Genomic DNA, 21,245 nt, shown 5'->3' with positions numbered 1-21,245 from the left:
CATAAGCGTGCGTGTATTCTTGGGTGCGTCTGCGCGTGTGGAGATACCTCTTGCATCGAACGAGCGAGCGAGTCGTTGCTTTTTTCTGTTGCTTGCATGCTTGGAGGAAAGATTGGAGTACTTAATGTTTGTCGAATGGCGATGCATGCATATATGAGTGTGTAGGTGCTTAATAATCGAGATGAGAGAGCGAAATACGAGAGTTGGCATTGTATGACTTCCCTCCTCGTCTGCTTTCTTCATATGTATGGCTCTCGTCTCGATCCTTCCGAGTGCTGTCCGAATTGATCGTTGGTCGCGGGCGGAATAGTCAATGTCCCGCAGGCCAATGTGTCCTGCTCTTCTTCCTTGGCTCGCAAGATGTGTTGGCGGCACAGTCGATCTACGAATAACTTCTCAGTCGATCTACGAATAGTTCTTTCTTGGCCGCAGATCATATCTTTGAGCCCAAATCTTTCCAGGCTCCTATTCTCCTCATGATAACGTCCTGCGAGACCTCGATTTCGAAGTCAAGATTGATCACAACTCGAAGTCCGGACTGCAGAGTGGTCACCTAGTAGTGGTCCGAGACGGAGGATTCAGAAGAGGAGGTTGTCCCTTTGGTGACTGTCGATGCCATTCAAGGGCAGATGGTCCCGGAGACTCAAAATACCAACGATAGATAAGAAAGTTTCAGTCATTAGGATGGAGTCTGTGGCAATGTTTTATAATGCAGATTTTATCATTCAAGGCATTTATTTACAGCGTCAGATGATATATGCATCAGTCAATATTTCGGTCTGTGCTGACACATGACTCCGGATGGCGAGGATATGATGATTAGCTGTCGATTGTAAGAAGACGAGATCAGACCTGTGAAGGCCCAAAGTACAGCTTGCACCCTCTTCGGCCTTTGCAAGCAATAACCTCGAAAATGGTCAACGAACGGTGTTGTCGATTGCTATGCGAGGAAACGTATCGTAAGGTGCTTCATATTCAATCGATGTCTAGTTGTGTGTTGTGCACGCGTTGACTGTGGGCGACACAGCGTAACGACGATTTCCAAATTAAGGTTTACAATTTTATTTAGCGTTGATGTTGGTGAGTGAAAGTCGTCTCCACATTGCATAACAATCGTATCACACCGAGAGTCATGATATAGTACGTCAAAACTGGAGATACACATCAACAAGCCCTGTTCAATCCTGGGCAGAACCTGAACATAAATTATTTTTGCCTTTTGCCTGTCGCCCTTTTTGCTCTCCAGTCCAAACCTGGGCCACGAAGCGTGTTTGCCGTAGCAGGACCCATTCAACAACCTATTCAATAGTTTTTTTGTTGGTCTTTTTGCTTTTAACAGCTGTCTTCTTGCGAAATTTTTCCGCACCAACCAATACTCACTAACAACACCGGATGAATCGCTTCAGAAACCTCTTCATCCTAGCACTCCTTTCTTCCTTGCGCGTCTTTCTTTCACATCGACTTTCCTCAACGTACAAAACTCTTTCCAAGATATTCAATTCCTCGTCAAAACTTCTTGCAGTAGCAATCTTCGGAGACAAGGTGTGTAGTCGACTCCCCCTATGTAAGCTCCAGCTGATGCTCCGGTCGTTCTCATCGATATTCTGCTTCAATATTTTAATGTCTTGCATAGCCGATGCGTGCTCGACCGTTCTCGTAACGTTGTCGATGTCGGTGACTGTGATCGTTGGTATGATCGCTTTGTGGCGCGCGAAAGCCGACTTGGTGGAGCCCCAGGCAGGCGCCGATTGAGGAGTGAACATGGTGGTCATGATGACCAGCTGTTCAATAGCGGTCTGATTGGTGTCCTTGTTATGGTGATTGTGGTTGTGGTTTTCGCTTGCGGTTGTACGAGGCGTGGTCTTTTATTTGTCCATCTGGTTGATGAGGGAAAAAAATGCCTCGGTCAGGTGCCAGTTTTGAAATGGCTGGGTGCGCTCTGAAGACTGGTACTACCTCTCATCCTCAAAGTATAGAAAGTGTTAGACTCTGGACCCAAACTTCAGACTTTCGACCGCAGTAAAACGCACGGAAAAAGCAAGTACTTACACTTACGAACGAACGTCAGTAGGACATGTGAACCTGATCTCGGGATACGCGGCACTCAAGCCAGCGTTGACCATTTTCAAGTTTTCCTTGTTCAAATCACTCTTGAATTTGAGCACAGTGTTCTTGTCGTTGTCGCCTCCTTTACAGCTGAGCTTGCCTGCAATGTTAAACTTGGTCTCAATCTTGGCCTTGAGCTCGTCGCATCGACCGCCTCCCAGAAATGGACGGCCGACGTTGACCTGGAAGTAGGCCTTGGAATAGTCGTGCGTCAGGCTTTCCGTGTTGGTATAGCCGACGCATGTTGCGGAGTCGGAGTTGGGGGCAGCGAATGCCGGTGCCTTGATGGCGACAGGTGCGGCCAGCGCACTGTGGAGAGCCAGGAGGGTCATTGCGATGTATTGCATGTTTGCTTTTATGACTGCCGGAGTCTGTGTGTTTGGAGGTCAGATTTAAGAAAGTGTGGTAGAAGAAGAATAAGAAGAAGTAGAACAAGTGGGTGAGGAGTGGAGTGTTCCTCTACACCCTGCGGGCGACAAAGGGAGTTGTAATGCATTGTTCCAGACAAAGAGGTCCTGCTGACATGTTAGCTATGTCCACAAAGAATTTCCACGACGCTTTGTGAAGGTGGCGGTGATCCGTAGGTTGAAAGAGATCGTGTGACCCTCCCTTCCAGGGGACCAAGTCTTGACAATGTCGATGTGAACGAACAGCCCACGGGAATTGGGTGAGTAGCCCTCATATGTGCTTCTTCGATGCATTTGGTCGTTCATGCGGATGCAGTCCAGTCGAGTTGAACGACTGAGCGTCAGGATGAGCAAGGTACCTCTCCGCAGGGACACGACACAGGGGTCGGAAGACCCCAAGATGCAACGCACACCACCTCACTCAGAGGTACGTACTTGCGAAAGGGGGAAAGGCCGTTGAGTAAAGCTCGATGGTATCGCAAATAGATGAGTCGGCGATGAAACGATGCTAGATAGATTTGACACCTACATGTGGCCCGCCCCTTTGGCATTGGCCTGGGACCCACATGCTGTGAGTAAGCGTGTAGCAGTGCTGTCAGCGCACGGTGGCGACGGCAGCGTCCATTCTCCGAGTGTATTGTACTCCTCAAATTGTTCGTCTGTGGCAGGAGCGCTACCTCAGCACTTCCAATCGTGTTTCCATGGCCTTGGGCTTGCTTGAGTACTAGGTAATCCTCGGAAGACCGGGCAAGGTATAGTTTCCGAAATGTCTTCACAGGCAGTGCAGATGTTTCGCCATTCCACCACGGCGATATGGCCAACATAACTACTCCAAGGTATCGTGATCAACGTTCCAGCCCACGACGGGAGGAGCGAGATGCCTCCAACAAGAAAGATGGAGAGGTCCTTTTCTGTAATATCTCCTCGGTCTCACGGCCTCCAGCCTTCATATCGGGCGAAGTGCATGTGCCTGGACAACTTAAGGTAGACCTGGTCGATGCTACCTAGTGCACGAATCATTGATGATGGCCAGTCATAGTCGCGTGTGACAGATGAGGCCCATGGGAGCACTTGCTCTTGCTCCGTCTGCTTGATAGAAACGGCAGCGACGACAGCGGCGGCAGACGGAACGGCCCGAAAGTACTCACGTTCGTTACCTTACCACAAGTTCCTCGTGCTGCAATTCGAGCCCCTCCAACATCATCCGCCAATTCACAAACTCTCACACCTGCCCACCAACAACCAACCAACCAAACCAATACCACCGACCCGCAACCCCCCCAATACGCACTGTACATGTCCGGCCAAACGATTCAGAACCTCCAATCTTTTGGTATTTTCCCCTCTTTTGACGCCCTCCTGCCTCCAGCCTTGCGACGCCGCCGCGACTCCGCCGCCCGCTTCCGCTACGCGTTGCCTCGACTCGAAATCGGCGCGAAATATGCCGTGGCGCGGGCAGCGGCGGCGGAAGGATGTTGGCGCGCGCAGCCTGCCTCTCGGAGGCGAGGCCATGGTATGACACACGTGCTGACCTGCCATGTGACACAGACCCGTTCGCGGAAGCCGATGAGGACACCGGGGAGACCAAGCAGTCTGGAAACTACATCCACATCCGTATCCAGCGTACGTTGTCCTGGCGCGCTGCAATTTCCGACGTACCCCGCTAATTCTTCCCCGCAGAACGCAATGGACGCAAGACCTTGACCACGGTCCAAGGACTGCCCAAGAAGTTCGACCAGAAGAAGATTCTCAAGGTCATCAAGAAGAAGTTTGCGTGTAATGGCACCATCGTTGTCGACACGGAGATGGGAGAGGTGATCCAGTTGCAGGGAGACCAGCGCAAGGATGTGCAGGAATTCCTCACTGACAAGAAGGAGGGCCTCGAGCTGGATGCCAAGACCATCAAGGTCCACGGTTTCTAGACTCTCCCACAATCTGATCATGTCGCGCTCGCCGCCCATGTCTGTCATGGGAGCGTCGTAGGGATAAGCACTTCGCCGCGCATGGCTCGGTCTTTTGGCTACACCAGCCAGCAATCTGGACTCGCGCGGCCACACTACGACGACATACGATTACGGCAGCCAATCTGGCTATGACATGGCATACAGCGGGCGTATTGACTGGGATGGAGCGAGAGGTCATCAGTACCCTTCCTACGGTTGCTTTTGCTTTACTTTTCTTGTTTGCTTGCTACGGTGCGGAGAGTCACATCAAGCACATCAAGCACGACTATGGGAGAGAATCGGCATGCTGTAACTCGATAGTTTTCTCATGCGAGAATGCTGTGCAWCTGCAGAATTATCCACACCTATTGTCCCTGTGTTGAGATCTGTATCGTCAGGAACATCCCTTATGTGAATTATCGTACAACAAGGTGCGTATATTGTACAAGAAGGTAGGTGGTCTATATCACTTCGCAGCCTGCATCTTCTGCTGCTGGGCCATCTTAGCCCGAAACGCTTTTGCCTGCTTCTTCATGTTCGCAACGCTCGTCTCCTCCGTAGTTCCCCAAAGATGCCAAGGTCCAAACTCGCTCTTCTTCAGGAAACGCTGTACAACCACATATTCCGTCGTAATTTTGGCACTTCGCTCGCGATGTTCCTCCAGCTGATGCACCGGCACTGGCTTTCCCTGCCCATCCACCACCACCTCTTTCACCGCCATCCCTTTCGGCTCCCTCGTCCTCACGCGCTCAATGTGCTGCAGACTCTGCTTGCTCTTAATCTTCACCACAGCCTGCTCAATCCCACTCTTGTCATCTGCTTTACCCCCCGGCATCAACACAAACTTGAAACTCACAATCTCCGGCTTCCCAAAATACTTGTGTAAATGCCACACCAGCGCGCTGTTCGGCGCGCGGGCCGACATCCGATTTCGCAAACTCGACATCAATCCCGGGGAGACCTTCGTCTCCAATTGCGCTATTGTCCCCGCAGCAAAGTGCCTGTACATTTGCTCGTATAAGTTCTGTGTGATGGAGGGGATCTTGCGCTTCTCCATTTTTGGCCGGGGTTTGACCGTCCAGTAGGCCATAGGGTAGGCTTTTATGCCGTCGAGGAAGGAGAAAAGTCTGTATTTCTGGAGCTGCCATCGTTCGCGGAAATTGGTCAAATATGAGGGGAGGTTCTTGCCCGAAGGTGGCACGTAGGTGTTGTCCAGAACTCCCAAGTGGTCGAGCATGCTGCCATCTCGCATGGCTGCCTCTTGTTGAGCTTTCATCTGGATGGACATGCTGGGTTGTGCTTTCTTCCCTGCCGTGACCATGCGGGATGCGCCAACGCGGTGCTGGGCGGTGGTGGAGAAGGGTTGTCGTGGTCTGAGGCGAAGGCATTGGAGGGATGGGTTACCGCGGACGGTGGTGTGTTGGAGGGCGCTGCATGATTGCAGATTCGGATGCGAACATCGAGGCGCGGAGAAGGCGGAGAGGCGGATGCGCTTCGACATTGGATGTGATGCTCGGAGATGTGAAGACGAGGTGCTGGACCTGGCACTTTTRCTTCCGGAACAAAGTTTGGCCGACAAATGAAATAAAGTATTTAGATTATGATCCAACACCAACATCACTTCCCTCGAACATGTACTCCGGAGCACTAAGTTATGGAAGACACGAGGTAGTTGGATGTATGGAAACGAACAAATCAGGTGGCATCAATGGTATAAAGCGAATATTCCACCCCGAAACCATCCACAACAATCTCTCAATCGGTCCCATCACAAATAACCGACGCCGTCTCATCACCACAAGTCGTGTTCCCGCTCTTACCAGACCGTCTGATGATGGTCCGACCTCCAGATCGACTGCCACCACTCGAAGAGAAGTAGTGARAGTAGTGCTCCTCCATCTGCTCCAGATCCCTACATTTCGCCTCATACCTCGCAACGGCAAAATCACGATCATGGTCGGCAGTGACGCGAGCAGAGATTGCCCTCTCCTTCTCCTCGCGGACCTCACGGAGCATCGTGCGAAGCTGAGAAATCTGGAACTCAAATCCAGAGTTACCTTCCTGGTACTCCTCATAAGTCTCGCAGACCTCCTGATAGCGAGTCTCACACTCGTGAAGCTTCTTCTGAGCGTGCTCGTGCTCGCTGTTGGCTGTGCTGATTTCAAGCTTGAGTGTCACAACAAGAGCTTGCAAGGTTGTAAGTTCGGCTTCGAAGTCATCGCATCTGGTACGGTAGGACTCGCATTCAGTCTGATAGCGCTCAATCCGTTCAGTCAGAGTATGAATCTCCTCGGACTTCTCCTTGATGGTGGACTCATGTCGACGGATCGTCTCCTTAAACACGAGGATATCGCGGTGGTAATCATCAACTTCCTTGCACTTGCCGTGGTAGTCACGCTCAAAGTGTTCCTTGAGTTTGGTGATCTTCTTGACCTCCTCAGTCTTCTTGGTGACGGTCTCGCGGAGTTCGGTCTGCTTGATCTCGATGACGCGAAGCTCCTCGCGGATGGAAACAATCCCACGTTCAGWGTGCTCCCACTTGAGCTTCCACTTCCCGCAGCGTTCCTCGGCATCCTCCCATTTGCAGTGCTCGTCGTCATAGTTGCGGGCGATGATCTTGACCCTTTCTTCGAGCTCCTTCTTCTCACTCCTGAGTTTGGACTCTTTCTCATGAAGTTCACGAATTTCGCGTTCTTTCTTTTCGACGTTCTCATTGAACTCCTTTTCTACTGACTCGTAGTGCTCGGTAATCTCTCTAAGCTTACGCTTGGTTTCGTCGTGACGGTGGTTGCACTTGCGAAGATGCTCTTCAAGCTCACCCTTCTCATGCAACCACTCATGCTTCTCCTTCTTGAGGATATCGTGACTCGTCTTGACGCTGGTGAACTCTGCCTTTGTGGACTCATACTTGGTGGTCGTCTCAGAATACTTCGTCTCGAGCTCCGAGTACGATTCTTGTACATCCCTGAGGAAGCACTCGTGACGCCTGGCATCATCCTCGGCATGCTTGCAGCGGTTTTGGGTAGCGGCGAGGAGAAGAGTGGTCTCCTCCAAAGTGGTCTCGGTCTTCTCATGCTCCTCCTTGAGGTACTTGTAGACGTCCTTCGACTCTGCGAGCTCCCGACGGGCCTCGCCAAGCTCACAGTCACGATCCCAAAGCTTCTTCTTATACTCGGAAGCGCTTGTAAGGGCAGCTGTTATCTCAAGTTTGAGCTTGTTGATCTCTGCCTTGCGTTCATCGTGCTCATGAACATGGCTGTGAGAATCGCGTTCGATACGCTCGATGGTCTCGGTATACTCTTCGATCCGCTCGTGCATACGTTCCATCTCCAAGTAGCAAGTATCGCGCTCCGAGATGATCTTGTGCCAAACGTCTCTCAAAGAGGTACTACGTCTGGATATTCCGGCCATGAGCTCCATCAGAGCGGAGAACTCGCTCTCTGCTTGGATTGTAATCTCCTTGGAGACTTCTGAGCGGTGGTGACTGTGGCTCCATTCCGAATGGGAGTGTCGGGTGACTCGACGACGGGAAGAGTTGAATGAGCTTCGCGCAGAATACGCTGGGCTTATATCGCGAGGACGATATGTTATCCCGTCGGCCGCGCAAGTATCAATGGTGGTGGTTGGAACATGGTGAGGTATTGGGCTTCGCATGGTAAGTCTGTCAAATTGAGCCTCGGGCAGCTCTGGTTCGATCTCGGTGACATTGACATCAATACCAGCAAGCTTCTCCGCGAAGGTGGCTGGAGTCTCGTGTGTAGTCATGTTTGCGGCCGCTCGAGGTAAACTAGGATTTACGATGGCGTCCAAGGACTGTGTGTTTATGTGAAATGGTAAAGGAGAGAGGATGAGAGATAGAGATGAACGAAATGAGATGGGTGCCTTCTGCTCGACGGGATATATAGCCACAGTAGAGGGAGTACACTGTTGAGCATGCATGTAGAATTGCGTCTAGATGCTACCTCCAGCACTTCTGGCCTTTGAGTAATGGCAGCGCACAATCATCGCTCTGCTCCGTTCGCCATGCATGTCCATGTCTTGAGGTCAGTGTACGGGGATGCCGGTGGCTTGCATTCGAAGCGAGTACACGTGGAGAGCCACTCGGAGAGTTAACATGCGCAGTCCGCAAATGGCATCTCGTCTTGCGCATACATGGCGTGACCTCGCTCGTGGACTGCGGGTCTGAGCGTTCGAGGCGTTGTTGTGAGAAGAGGAGACGGGATGATGCGCCTTCCTGAAAGAGACTGATTTATTGCCAAGATGCACGTGGCTCGATCTAGATCGTCATCCGCGGGCTTTTGCAAACTTCGTGAACTTCGAGGCCACATTGACAAAACACCGCCAGACCTATACAGGTTGGCACATCATTCAGCGCTTCGAGCCTGTCTCCTGCAGGACAAAGTCTGGCTGCGGTACCGAAGGGGTCTGGGTGTCCTCTCCCCTACGGAAACGYCCAATGCGGTGTATGTAACTCGGCTTCGGTTGCGCGGACTCGCCGAGCTCTATGAGAGTGTTTGCGAATCTCTGCCTTCCGTTTTGGTCCACAACCAGTCGCTCATGGTATCGCTTCGCCAGCATCACCCCATGGCTGACATGAGAAGCGCTGTGGGCGTCGATGCAGCTGGGTGTGGATGGCAGCAAGACATATGCGATGTCTGGGCCACAGCTTCACCATGACCAGGCTTCGAATATAAAAGAATCAAGATCTAGTGAGTTCCGTCCATCATCTTCACTCAGCATCTTCATCTCCATCGTTCAATACCTTCATCATTCGGTCGAGCGAGGAGCTCTTCATCCTTCGATCATATACATACCTTCACTCATCAACATTCACCACAACTCACCATGTTCCACTATTTTCACCCCTCGCAGCCTAAGCAGGAGAAGCTATCCATGGAGTGCAGCCTACCTCAGCCCATATCCTCCATCAAGAGAATTACTACTGCTCTCCCATATCCTTCGGACATCTCCGAGGCCCTGAACTACTCTGCTGCCTATGTTGACCACGCAGCACACCTTGCCAAGCATGCTCTGAGCCAGTTCGAGCAACTCCAGAAGGCTCACTCGGATCTCCATACAACTGCTGAGAATAGGTCCAAGCAGATCAAAGACCTCCAATGCCACGTGAGGGATCACGAAGAGGAAATTCGCGGTCTGAACAGCAAGTACACCGAGCTTGAGAAGCAGCGTGCACGCGATGTCACAGAGGCCAAAAAACGTGAGGATCTCCTGAGGAAGCAACTCAAAGAAGCCCAAGCAGCACTCACCGCCGCCGAAGCCTACATTGCCAAGGACAAAGTGGACGACATCAAACGTGATGGCGACTACAAGAAACACATCGAAGCGGATCACAAACATATCTCTGCAGATCACTTGAAGATCAAACAGGCTGAGGAACGTGCTGTCAAGGCCGAGGCGCGATGCATCCAGCTTCAGGATCTTCTCGATGCCGCCAACCAGGAGCTCGTTGTTACGAAAGCCAGCCTGAATGCCACCCGCGAGCAGCTCACTGCTTCTCAGGCCACAGTAGCCAAACTTACCGCGGATCTGGCAGCGGAGACCAAGCTGAAGGTGCAGCTCCAGATTGATCTCAAGACCACCAATGGTAACCTTGAGAAAGCCAATGAGAAGATTGTCGAGCTTCGCAAAACGATCGAGGCCAAGGACGAGACTATCGTCAAGAAGGAGGCGACAATCGTGAAGAGGGAGGAGAAGATCGCCGCCAAAGGAGTGGAAGTTGACAGAGTCCGAGCACAACTCGATGCCATGGACATTGAAGTCAACAAGGTCCGAGCTGATCTGAAAGAGAAGATCAAGGAGACGCAGGAGAATGAGAAAGAATTCGCGGCCAAGGTAAAAGAGGTTGAGAGAGTCCGAGCACAGCTTGATGCCATGGACACAGAGGTCAACAGTGTCCGAGTTGACCTCAAGGCGAAGATCAAGGAGCTCAAAGACAATGAGGTGGAGTACAAGGATACGCTTGCCAGCCAGAGGAACGAACACGCAGAGACGAAGAAGGAAATTCTCCGCCTCAAGGCGCACCACAAGAGTGAGCACGAGGACCCTCTGAAGAAGAAAGCCACTGCGAATGTTGTGGAGGTCGTGGATGTCCTTTGACTGGCTAAAGGAAGAGGCATGCCATATGGAAGTCTGTCGTGGCTCTTCCAATCTTTAAGAGGGTTTGTTCGACGACTTGTCTGGTAGCTAGCGGTTATGACTTGGCATGGATGGAGTTGGATGGTGAAACTTTTTGATGAAATTCAATTCCCTTCTCAGTCTCTCGAGTAACCATCTCGGAACCATCTGCCAACGCATTAGCTAGAGTCCCTCTCCCGAAGGATTGGCTCTCAAAACGATAGCATTGTTCAAAAGATCCAGCAGAGCGGCATGTGTGAGGTGAACACGTGTGGTCTTGCTAGAGGATGCAATCTTAGGTCTGGGTGGCTTAACGTGGCAGTCGCTTCACAATGAACAACCCTGTTTTTTGGCCCTTGCTCTGAATAGAGAGAGAGAAAGTGCAAAGCACACCGTAGAGAGCAAGCAAGAACTCGATACTTGGCATGGGAGCACTGTCTTCATTGAATCAGAGAGGCCTCTTGATGCGCCACGATACTCATCCCCAGCTCGATACCGTGGCTGGTCATCAAAGCAAAGTAGGTTATTTGACGATTGAGACTGTAGTCTGAAGTATGTGAAAGACGATGCATTATTGATTATCTGTATGCTGCTGTGCTGTCATTTCCGTTGTCGTAACATTTCGCCAAAAGCAATGGCTCAATCCATGCCCCTTGCTCATCTCCATCTCTCGCATCTCAATGCTGGGTTGAACCTAAGAAAGGTTCTGAGGGGTGTAGCTCTGGTCAGGCTTGACGACCTGGCCGCTGGCCAGCTGCTTGTCGGTGTAGGCCGGGTAGAGGATCTGCTTGCCGCGGACGACCGAGAGAGTCTGGAAGCCGTTGCCCTCGCCGAACTGGCCGCTCCAGTTGCTGCCGATGGTGAAGGCTCCGCACTTGACGTTCTGGTAAGAGGCACGGCTGGCTGGGTTACCGGTGACCTTGTAGGCGCAAGCGGTGGCGGCAGAGCCGTCGTTGGTGTTGATGGCAAAGCTGTAGTTGCAGGTGCCGCTGGCGCAGGCACGCTTGAAGTTCTGCATGGTCCAGGTAGAGCCAGCGGCCATCATAGAGACATCAGCAGCCGGGGCTGGAGCGGCAAGAGCGCTGCCAGCGGTGGCCAAGACGGCGAGAAAGGTGGTGGTGAACTGCATTTTGATGGTGGGTGGTTGTTTGGTTGATGTGATTTGGAGAAGTTGAGTTGTTGATGTGGAAGATGTTGTTGRATGGCTTGTTGATGAGAAGATGTTGTTGTTGATGGAAGAAGAAGACTGGAATGGAAGGGAGGTGCAGTTATATATCTCCTTCTTCATACCACCGGTAGGCAAGTACATTCTTCATTACGAGAGGAAGTGAGCATTGGCGTGAAGCTAGTGCCCTTTCCATTTTTGGGTGTCACCGTGACTTCGTGACGTGGTAAGAATTCCCCGGAGAGTATGCGATGCGAGAAACAGTGCTAGCTGCCCTGGTGTTGATCCCACCGTGTGCCTCGTATTGTCGACGACATGGAGCTAAGACGCTGGATGTGGTGTTGCCCCGCGGACAAGCGGTCRATCCTGCTTCGTGAGTTGATGAGAGACTGAACAAACTCGAGTCCAGAGCTGCTCAAYGGTGACTAATGAACGGGTCGGAAACCGTCGGGGAAGCGGTTTCGTCGTATCCATTCCCTACATGTATTTCCGAACTTGCGGTGTAGACATATAGTGTAGTGGCATGTGGCATGTGGCATGTACAGCAGTCATGCTATGCATACATGGAAGGTGTGGAAAGTCTGGATGAAGACCCTGTGGGGAACGTGCTCAGGCGGGCCGAAGCCGAGCGATCCCTGTTGCTATGTTTAGATTTTGCTTTCTCCATCATGAGCCCCGAAAGGTAGGCCGCAGGCGTGGTGCATCGAGACCAGAGGTGGATGTAACTCCGACGTCTTTGCTTCCATAGCTACATGTAGATCAATGAAAGCTACCACAGGGAGGCATTTTGCGGCTGACTACCTACCTCCATACAGGCATGTGCCTCGACTCTCAGCATCTGCAAGTCAGGTAAGAGTGATGTCAGCTCGTATCTTCCAGAGGCTAACACTTCGTATGCAATGTACTAGATTCAAGCTTAGGAACAGCAGACACATTGTCAATGCATCATGCTCGTATTCACTCTGGAGGCGGTCTGTCAATATCTGTCTTTGAGCATTGTCGCTACAATGTCGTCGCCGTTCCACCCCGTCCGATATTGGGGACAGAGGTTTTCGTCTAGGGTTAGGGTTGGGTTAATGAATCGGTTGTAACGTGTTTATAGCTACTCCAAAACGTACGAATGTATCTCATTGCTTTGAATAGGTATTTGGGACGTCTTTGTTCCGTTTTCAAGGTGAGACGGTGGTCATACACTCAAGACCGTTGTGTATGCTTCAACCGACGTCGGGATAGAGAAACTCTGGAGACTTTCGTAATGGCCGTCAGTACCGTGCATCCCTAAGAGTATGGATGTGAACTGAAGATGATGCTTGAGCGCAAACATGCATCTCACTATAAAGCGAAACAACATAGATATATGCCTCATTCTCCCTCTCCAACGACGAATCGCACCCCTTTCTCATCCATGCCAAACCTCACACCTAATTCCCTGGGGATGAAGTCACCCACATCCTCTATGAATGCTTCTCTCGCTTCTTGGTCTTGCTCAAACAGCCTGTTCAGCTCTCTCTGCGCCTTCTCAGCCACCGTCACGGCCCTCCGATGAACATCCTCCCTCCTTCTCACCTCCTTCAGAAGCGCAGCATACCCTCGTTGAAACTGCTCGTAAAATTGTACCAAATCCAGCAGGGCCGCGGTGTCCTCCTGCAATTGTGCCTCCAGTTCAGAGTAGAATGTACGATAGAAGTGAGCGGCCATCTGGAGCAGCGCCGGGAGTGTAGTCATGCGAAGATTCTTCAACCCCTTGTGAACCTTCTGGATCAACCGGTGTTCTGATCTGGATCTTTCCGCCAGGGCGACAAGCTCATCGTGTGATTCTTCCATGGCCCGACCGAGTTCTGCCATCTCTGAGACCACGTCTTCAACCTCTCCTGCGTCTCCAACCAGGACCTTGAGCATGGCATCCCTCTCTTCGCGATCCATGGGCACAAAACGGGCGGCGTAGAGACTGTCATCAGCTGCAGTCTGCCCATCATCAAGAGCTAGACGTGCTGCTTCACCTCCTCCTTCGGTATGCTTGAGTGCTGAAACGCAGAGATCGTAATGATTCACCAGTTGGCTTAGCAAGGTAGCCAGAGTTTGTGCATGAGAAGTCAAAGTTTGGAAGAGAGCGGGTATGTTGTCGCCAGATCCTGCTGATTTGTGTGAGTATATCGTGTTGGGTTTCAGCCGAAGACTGTCGTCCGCAGTCTCTGACGCCGACTCGGGAGTCGAGAGTGCTGTGGTGATGGTTTTGAGTCTGGCGGCGAAGTCTTCGAGAGGAACCTGGGAGTCCCGTCCCCGGCGCTCGTGATAGACATCTATCCCCTGGCGGATAGAGTCGATGAGTGCTTCATGCTTCTCAACCTGAATGAAGTCGTGAAGGGTCTTACTTTGAAACCCTTCTCGGTGGGGAGAGGAGGCCTGGGCAGCAACGATGGTATTTCTCAGTCCATCCAACGTTTTACTCAACCTATCATGAGCCGCGTCGAGCTTTAGAACTTTCCCTTCAAAGTCCGTGGCAATCCGCTCATCTTCGTCGATGATGGTATCCCGGGCAGCCTTCAAGGTCCCGACCTGTTCGGACAAGGCTCTACGAGCATAGCTATTCTTGGCATTGAGTAGAGCAATCTCCTCAACCAGTGAGCGTGAATGAGTGACTAGCTCATTCGCTCTGTAGACGTGAGAGGTAGAGGTGAGGGATCGCTTGGCGGCAACAAAGTACAGAACTAGACCATCTAGTGCCGGTGGGGAAGGGTCCTGGTCCTGTTCCTCTAGTGATAGGGCTRGAGAAGGAGAACGTGRGGATGTGGAGTCTTGCTCTTCTTCYGATGAGCTCATCGTTTGAGCTGAGTTGTGTGGATCTTGAAGGATGAAGGAGGCCGAGGCCTGCTCCTCGGAACAGAAAATGTCGATGCTACAGGTGGTTTCTAGTGACTGTTCTGGTGGGGGGACATATTCCCTTCACTGCAAGGTCGCTCAAAGCCTTCAAGTGCTCAAATAATGTTTAGGACGGAAGTGAGGAGGATTCTTGCCGGCTCAGCCTTGCGCCGCTAAGATCCGGGAGGGACGTACCTTACCTCCTCAGCTGTCCACGACCACAGCCACGGTGTAGCCACAAGAGCTTGTGGCCACATCCTGGCAGCTAGGCGAGATGGGAGCAGCCGTCGGCCAAACACGGCCTAGGCCATCGCTGGTCCACCACTACTGTGGTCATCGTGCACAGAGGTGGCACCACCACAACGTGACTGTCTGTCGACAGTCCCGACGATTCACGGCAGCGCATTATTATAGCAGCACTTGTATCAGCAGCGACCGTGATCGACCCAGATTTCGACGAGCACACCTTGGCGTGCGACGACGATTCAGGGCATAGTTTCCAATGGTCTGGGCCAAAACACAAAGACAAAGACGAGCCCTCAATTGCGCAATCGTCTAGAGCATCACCTCATACCGTTTTCCAAACACGGGTTCATTTGACTGTCTACACATAGTCCCGGATCCGACAAAGCTCTCTTCTGCCAATAACAACACCATCATCGACCTTTTCAGCTTGCGCAATAAAGTCCAGTCGGCCGCTTTCGGAGCTCAGAGGCGGACCACGACGGCATCGCAACACGACCTTCAGAGCAGGCAATGTGAAGGTTACTTCGGCAGACCATTGAAGAGTCAGCAAAGATCCCGGGTCTTATGTCGAAAGCCTCAGGATTGCGTGCTGGGGGCGGACCAGGAGTAATGGCGAACAGCATCGACAATGACAATCACCGCTCACACGACCACTCCTCTCACGATCACGTCCATGACCTCGACCATTCCCTCCCCGACCGACACAAGAGCAAATCGCATGCCATGGCCGCCGAATCGACCATTGCGCCCTTCCTCCACAAGCACATCCCCGAGCAGCAGCAAGGCTCGCATGCCCTCCACGATAAGAGTCCAACCGGCGGTGAGCTGGGTTCACAGACACCCCGAGACACCAAATTCTGCTACCGCCACGCACCAGACTCCAAGTGTAGGCGTCAGGCGGACGAGCCGTCAATGGAACAGCTGCAGGCCGACCTCACCCAGCTGAGCCAGGAAGACCAGCAGGCTGTCTCCCACGTCTGGACCCTCTTCTCTGGCGCTCCTGCAAAGCACCGCAACCTCATGCTCAAGGGTATTCTCACACAGTGCTGCTTTCCACAGCTATCATTCATATCAGCCAACATCCGCGATCTGATCAAGATCGATTTCGTCGCAGCTCTGCCCGCCGAGCTGGCCTTCAAGATCCTCTGCTACCTCGACACAACATCACTATGCAAGGCCTCACAAGTTAGCCAACGGTGGCGGAGCTTGGCCGACGACGATGTCGTATGGCATAAGATGTGCGAGCAACACATCGACCGGAAATGCACCAAATGTGGGTGGGGCCTACCTTTATTGGAGAGAAAGAGGCTTCGGATTGAGAAGAGACAGATTCAGTTGAGAGCCACAGGCAGAGGGTTGAACCAGTGGTCGCCGGACATCACACCCATCCCGGAAGAGACTCTACCCGAGGTGCCAGCGGCCGAAGGAGAGGATTCCAGCGAGGACGCCAGGTCGACAACAAACTCACTCTCCCGCAAACGTTCCCTCGATTCCGGCCCATCAGCCCCAGCCTCACCCGACTTGCACAAGAAACAACGCACGTCCTCCAACACCGACATGTACAATGATAGCTCTCTCTTCCCTCGAAAACGGCCTTGGAAGGATGTCTACAAAGATCGCTTCAAGGTCGGCACTGCCTGGAAGTACGGCCGCTGCTCCACCAAGGTCTTCAAAGGCCATACCAACGGCGTCATGTGTCTCCAGTTCGACGACAACACCCTCATTACAGGATCATACGACAGCACCGTCAAGGTGTGGGATATCAACACTGGGAAATGCCTGCGAACGCTCACTGGTCATACAAGCGGAATTAGATGCCTCCAATTCGACGACCGGAAGCTGATGACGGGTAGTCTCGACAGCACTTTGAAGTTGTGGGACTGGAGGACCGGAGAATGTTTGCGGACATTTCCCGCTCACACTGATGGCATCATTACCCTGCACTTYACCCGTCGCTACGTGGCATCTGGATCCAGAGACAAGACGATTCGTGTATGGGACAGCGACACGAAGGAAACTTTCCTCCTGCGTGGCCATGGAGACTGGGTCAACAGTGTCAAGATTGATGAACCAAGCCGCACACTTTTCTCCGCCTCCGACGATCTCACTGTCCGACTATGGGACCTCGACACTCACGAATGCATCCGTGTATTCGAAGGACATGTTGGTCAGGTGCAGCAAGTTGTGCCCATGCCTGCCGAATTCGAGCTGGATGACCATCGGGCTTCCATTTCGGGTGAAAAGGATGATGATGCTAGCAGCGTATCGTCTGTACTCATCGCACCTTCACACAGCGAGTCGAGAGGTAAGAGCATTGAGCGTGAATCAGCACCTCCAGCATTTTGGCCAAAGAAAGAAGGCGGCATGCGATGCGAAGCGCATCGACCTGCACCGCCGCGATATATGATCACCGGTGCACTGGACTCGACTATTCGCCTATGGGATACACATTTCCGTCCCAACAGCGCGGTTGATCGTGCATCTTGTTCCCCACCCAGCTCTCCGGAAGAAGGAGGCGACTGGTCTGGAATCCTGCCGACGGATCCGTTGACGAACTCGCATACTCCACGCGCCGCAGCGTGTGTGAGAACCTTTTTCGGTCATGTTGAAGGAATCTGGGCGCTATCGGCGGATCATTTGAGACTGATCTCCGGGAGTGAAGACCGCATGATGAAGGTGTGGGATCCACGAACGGGTAAATGCGAGCGGACCTTCACTGGACATCAAGGACCTGTCACATGCGCGTGGCTGAGCGATTCGAGGGTCGCGAGTGGAAGTGAGGACTGTGAAGTTCGAATGCTGTGCTTCGGAGCCGGATAGGATCCGTTTCTGGAGGAGCAGGATTTGAAAATTTCAAGTGCATGAAGTAGGACGTGCCGTGCATGAATGTGTGGAATTTAGCGATGGTGTTCTTGGTGCTATTAATTTGAGTGGAGCGATTTCTGGTGCTGTAAGAACGATTAGAATGTTCCGGTGGAGCAGATTTGACAGTGAAATCCAACATGGAGTTCGACTCAGAACATGTGTCGCCCGTACGCGTACTTTCACTCATTGTTTTTGGTGTAAACTACCCGATTTTGTGTCAAGATATTTGGCCCTCTACCTTATTATGCTATACCGGGCTTCCTTCCACTCTTCTCCCCTCACGATGTCACTTCTACTCGTAAATCATCTGAATAATAGCCACTCGTTGATAACCGCCTGTGTGTCATCTCCACGGTTCGAACGAGATAGGACGGAGTACCTAGTAGGCGAGCTCCGTTTGCCGACCTCACCTTCCTAACCTATGCCGATGTTTCTACGGTGTTCCAGTCATGTGGTCCCTTGTCATTTGACAACGACAAGACTCGGGAAGCACAGCTGAATCCTAAGAGACCGCGAGAATTAAAGACTTGCCAAGTATAACCAGACGATTGATCAATCATCCACTACAACTCAAGTGTACACCACAAGTCCATGATCATGGGCTCTATAGCTTCAGACCGGCCAACGGCCATTAGTGTATCACTCTCAGACCTCGAATCTAGCAACGTGGACCTTTCAACTCTCGAGCAAGCCTTTGGTCCCAACTCGCTGGGCATTATTCTGGTCCGCGATCTTCCTTCTACTTACCCAGCTCTGCGAAAGAAACTTCTTAGCTACTCATCGTTCCTTGCCAACCTTCCAGCTTCGGAACTGGCCAAGGTTGAGAAACCAGAAGCACGCTACAACATTGGCTGGTCCCATGGAAAGGAAAAACTCGACAATGGCAAGTACGATACGAGCAAAGGAAGTTTCTATGTCCAGCCGGGCGAGCAGGATCAAAGTCTGGTGAAGAAGGCGAGGGAGATGTATCCTGAATTGAAGGATATGACCTCCGAGAACGTCTGGCCAGAAGAAGATGTGCTGCCGGGGTTCAAAGCGTGTGTGGAAGAAATGTKCGAGTTGATTGTCGGCGTTGCTGCATTGGTGGCAAGGGCATGTGATCGGTATGGGAAGGCAAACTTGGAGGGTTACGGGAACGGTGTGCTGGAGAACATCGTGCGAGGGAGTGTTGCTACCAAGGCCAGACTGCTGCATTACTTTCCTGCTGCTGAGACTGCCGCGCCAGCCGAGGGAGAGAAGGAAGTGGAAATGGACGACGATAGCTGGTGTGGTACGCACACGGATCTTGGCGCTCTCACTGGCCTCACATCGAACATGTTCGTTGATGAAGCACTGCACAAGCCGAACCTTCAATCGTCAAAGGACGGCATATTGGAGGAGCTGGAAGCTCACCCGGATCCCAAGGCAGGCCTTTGGATCAAAGATCGTGCTGGTCGCACTACGCAGGTTGATATTCCAAGGGACTGTCTGGCGTTTCAAACGGGTGAGGCACTGCAGTTGATCACGAGGGGGAAGTTCCGCGCTGTGCCGCATTTTGTTCGAGGCGCAAGGACCGAGAAAGGAGCGAAGATTGCGAGGAATACGTTGGCGGTGTTCACACAGCCGAACCTCTGGGAGGTCGTGGATGGGGAGAGGGGATTGGATTTTGCCGGATTGGCGAAGGAAATCTTTGGGAAGACTTATTGAAGAAGGCTAGTGATCAGTAGAGCTGAACGATGTGGCTGCTGACATGTGCAGAATGCGATGCTTTACTAGAAGCGTGCTTTCGTTGTTTGAGATGTGAAAGTGTCAGCTTGGGAGCCTGGCCTAGGATACTGCACCGAGATGACTATTTCGCATGTTGCGATGGTTTGTTTGTGCTCTAATCTGCTTTCAGATTGACACCGTAGGAGTAATTGTGGTTCAGCTCTTTCGCAGTGGTATGGATGTCCAAAGGCCTCAGAGCTCAGCTTAGCAAGATTCTCAGCGATTCAAGTTGCGAAGAAAAGGCAGACCTCAGCGCTGTTGTTCCGATGCTCAACCTGGAATCTTGACAAAGGATGGCTTTGTTCGATTTGTGTGTTTTGTATGCCTCAGTCAGGATTCCGGAAGCTTGTACCAGCTCTTATTCAGCGGCAGGTCCCGCCGGACTAAGTTTCCTTAGTCAAGCCCGCGCTCTCCAAGTTGATCTTCGAACCTCATGCAATCCACTTCGGCAACCATCCACCATGGCCGAATCCAGCACCACCAAGGTCACGTTCAGATTTTGCCGCGAATGCAGCAACATGCTGTATCCCAAGGAAGATCGCGAGGGTAGCCAGCTCATGTTCGCCTGTCGCACCTGCGAATACAGCGAGCCCGCGACCGCATCCTGCATTTGGCGCAACTCGCTCAAGGAAGACATCAAGGAGACTGCCGGAAACATCGACGACGTCGCTCAGGATCCTACGGTGGGTGATCCCTCTGATTCCGCGATGGAGGATGTACAGCCCGAGGACGAGGAGGAAGAGGAACCCGCCGGTGAAGTCGTGCCGGAGCTCTGCACCATGTGCGGTCAGGAAATCCTCTGTCCCATATGCGAGCAACCTTCTGATGGAGGCATCGCATTTGAGGTGGATGATCCTGACCAGGGCAGTGGCGAGCAGCAACAAGAGGCGATTGAAGCTGAGCGTCGGGAGCGGACGTTCTCGGGCAGCGGCGCGAATTTACAAGCATTGCGCTAGGGRGGCAAGAGGAGGGATCACACCGTGCGACCACGTTTTCATGCTTTTGTTGCGGATCTGTTGCAGCGACATTTGCTGACAGATGGTTGTTGCAGCTCCCCCACGCCGCCGTCGAGTGCAAGGCATGCCACGCGCGCGATGCCGTCTTCTTCCAGTCTCAACAGCGAACACCCGAGACTGGAATGGTACGTTTGACTTCCGCCCATCCATTTCTGCACAGCTAACGTCATTCTCAGGCTCTCTTCTACGTGTGCTGCGAATGTGGAGAACAGTGGTCCACGCTTGACGAGAAGAAGTAGAATGATTCGAAGAAAGCGCCAGTCACACTCGAGGAGTCTATCAGGGAGGAACATGAGCGGCAGGCTCGGAGGCAGCGCCAAGCCTCTCTGCACGGTCCGCTCCTGGAAGTTTTTCAAGAGGATCTGATCGAGGGATTTGCTACTTCTGAAGGTTCCGTCGACGAAATAACCCCACCCGCGGAGATTGAAGAATCTCCACCAATTGTTGTTTAGCGAGGCGTTTGAGGTGGATGTCCCGCAGTATGGACGCAAAAATGACCAGAAACTTGTCGGGTAGACAAGAGGCATATGAGATAGTTACGCAAACAATCACATCGCATCACACCGTCCGGCAGTCCGTCTTGTTCCTGTACATTGAAAGTTTGCTTCCCCCACCTTCTTGCCTTACTTGTCCGAGTAACTGAGCGTAAACCTATGAGAGATGGGTCCGAGCTGGCAACATGGGCAGATCTGCCTCGTGAAAGAGTAGAGCTTGTTGTGTCCACTAAGCAGAACTGCTCTCATGGAGCCCATCTTTA

At 52.3% G+C, this 21,245-nt stretch overlaps 10 protein-coding genes; 5 read left to right on the top strand and 5 right to left on the bottom strand.

Annotated features, from left to right (window-relative positions):
• Nucleotides 1-2,051: 2,051 nt before the first annotated feature.
• RCC_00763 (uncharacterized protein) lies at nucleotides 2,052-2,453 on the bottom strand (the record flags this gene model as incomplete). The annotated part of the gene is made up of 1 exon (XM_023765943.1): nucleotides 2,052-2,453. The coding sequence occupies one exon, from the start codon at nucleotides 2,451-2,453 to the stop codon at nucleotides 2,052-2,054; it is 402 nt and encodes a 133-aa protein (XP_023621711.1).
• Nucleotides 2,454-3,809: 1,356 nt separating this feature from the next.
• On the top strand, nucleotides 3,810-4,435 carry RCC_00762 (probable translation initiation factor 1 (eIF-1/SUI1); the record flags this gene model as incomplete). XM_023765942.1 has 3 exons in its annotated part: nucleotides 3,810-3,846; nucleotides 4,062-4,136; nucleotides 4,194-4,435. 3 exons carry the CDS (start codon nucleotides 3,810-3,812, stop codon nucleotides 4,433-4,435), a joined length of 354 nt encoding a protein of 117 aa, XP_023621710.1.
• Nucleotides 4,436-4,922: 487 nt separating this feature from the next.
• RCC_00761 (uncharacterized protein) lies at nucleotides 4,923-5,957 on the bottom strand (the record flags this gene model as incomplete). Its single annotated transcript, XM_023765941.1, has 1 exon — nucleotides 4,923-5,957. One exon carries the CDS (start codon nucleotides 5,955-5,957, stop codon nucleotides 4,923-4,925), a length of 1,035 nt encoding a protein of 344 aa, XP_023621709.1.
• Nucleotides 5,958-6,211: 254 nt separating this feature from the next.
• Nucleotides 6,212-8,221, bottom strand: RCC_00760 (uncharacterized protein; the record flags this gene model as incomplete). The annotated part of the gene is made up of 1 exon (XM_023765940.1): nucleotides 6,212-8,221. One exon carries the CDS (start codon nucleotides 8,219-8,221, stop codon nucleotides 6,212-6,214), a length of 2,010 nt encoding a protein of 669 aa, XP_023621708.1.
• Nucleotides 8,222-9,301: 1,080 nt separating this feature from the next.
• Nucleotides 9,302-10,573, top strand: RCC_00759 (uncharacterized protein; the record flags this gene model as incomplete). Its single annotated transcript, XM_023765939.1, has 1 exon — nucleotides 9,302-10,573. One exon carries the CDS (start codon nucleotides 9,302-9,304, stop codon nucleotides 10,571-10,573), a length of 1,272 nt encoding a protein of 423 aa, XP_023621707.1.
• Nucleotides 10,574-11,285: 712 nt separating this feature from the next.
• On the bottom strand, nucleotides 11,286-11,720 carry RCC_00758 (uncharacterized protein; the record flags this gene model as incomplete). The annotated part of the gene is made up of 1 exon (XM_023765938.1): nucleotides 11,286-11,720. One exon carries the CDS (start codon nucleotides 11,718-11,720, stop codon nucleotides 11,286-11,288), a length of 435 nt encoding a protein of 144 aa, XP_023621706.1.
• Nucleotides 11,721-13,118: 1,398 nt separating this feature from the next.
• Nucleotides 13,119-14,576, bottom strand: RCC_00757 (uncharacterized protein; the record flags this gene model as incomplete). Its single annotated transcript, XM_023765937.1, has 1 exon — nucleotides 13,119-14,576. One exon carries the CDS (start codon nucleotides 14,574-14,576, stop codon nucleotides 13,119-13,121), a length of 1,458 nt encoding a protein of 485 aa, XP_023621705.1.
• Nucleotides 14,577-15,425: 849 nt separating this feature from the next.
• Nucleotides 15,426-17,681, top strand: RCC_00756 (related to Probable E3 ubiquitin ligase complex SCF subunit sconB; the record flags this gene model as incomplete). Its single annotated transcript, XM_023765936.1, has 1 exon — nucleotides 15,426-17,681. One exon carries the CDS (start codon nucleotides 15,426-15,428, stop codon nucleotides 17,679-17,681), a length of 2,256 nt encoding a protein of 751 aa, XP_023621704.1.
• A 642-nt stretch (nucleotides 17,682-18,323) lies between these two features.
• Nucleotides 18,324-19,412, top strand: RCC_00755 (uncharacterized protein; the record flags this gene model as incomplete). The annotated part of the gene is made up of 1 exon (XM_023765935.1): nucleotides 18,324-19,412. One exon carries the CDS (start codon nucleotides 18,324-18,326, stop codon nucleotides 19,410-19,412), a length of 1,089 nt encoding a protein of 362 aa, XP_023621703.1.
• Nucleotides 19,413-19,933: 521 nt separating this feature from the next.
• RCC_00754 (related to RPB9 DNA-directed RNA polymerase II, 14.2 KD subunit) lies at nucleotides 19,934-20,727 on the top strand (the record flags this gene model as incomplete). XM_023765934.1 has 3 exons in its annotated part: nucleotides 19,934-20,155; nucleotides 20,524-20,613; nucleotides 20,665-20,727. The coding sequence occupies 3 exons, from the start codon at nucleotides 19,934-19,936 to the stop codon at nucleotides 20,725-20,727; spliced, it is 375 nt and encodes a 124-aa protein (XP_023621702.1).
• Nucleotides 20,728-21,245: the final 518 nt, after the last annotated feature.

Source organism: Ramularia collo-cygni (assembly GCF_900074925.1).
Source record: "Ramularia collo-cygni strain URUG2 genome assembly, contig: RCC_scaffold01, whole genome shotgun sequence".
In the NCBI taxonomy this organism is placed as follows: Eukaryota; Fungi; Ascomycota; class Dothideomycetes; order Mycosphaerellales; family Mycosphaerellaceae; genus Ramularia; species Ramularia collo-cygni.
Note: the sequence above shows the minus strand (reverse complement) of the source record. Positions and strands in the feature narration are given on the sequence as shown.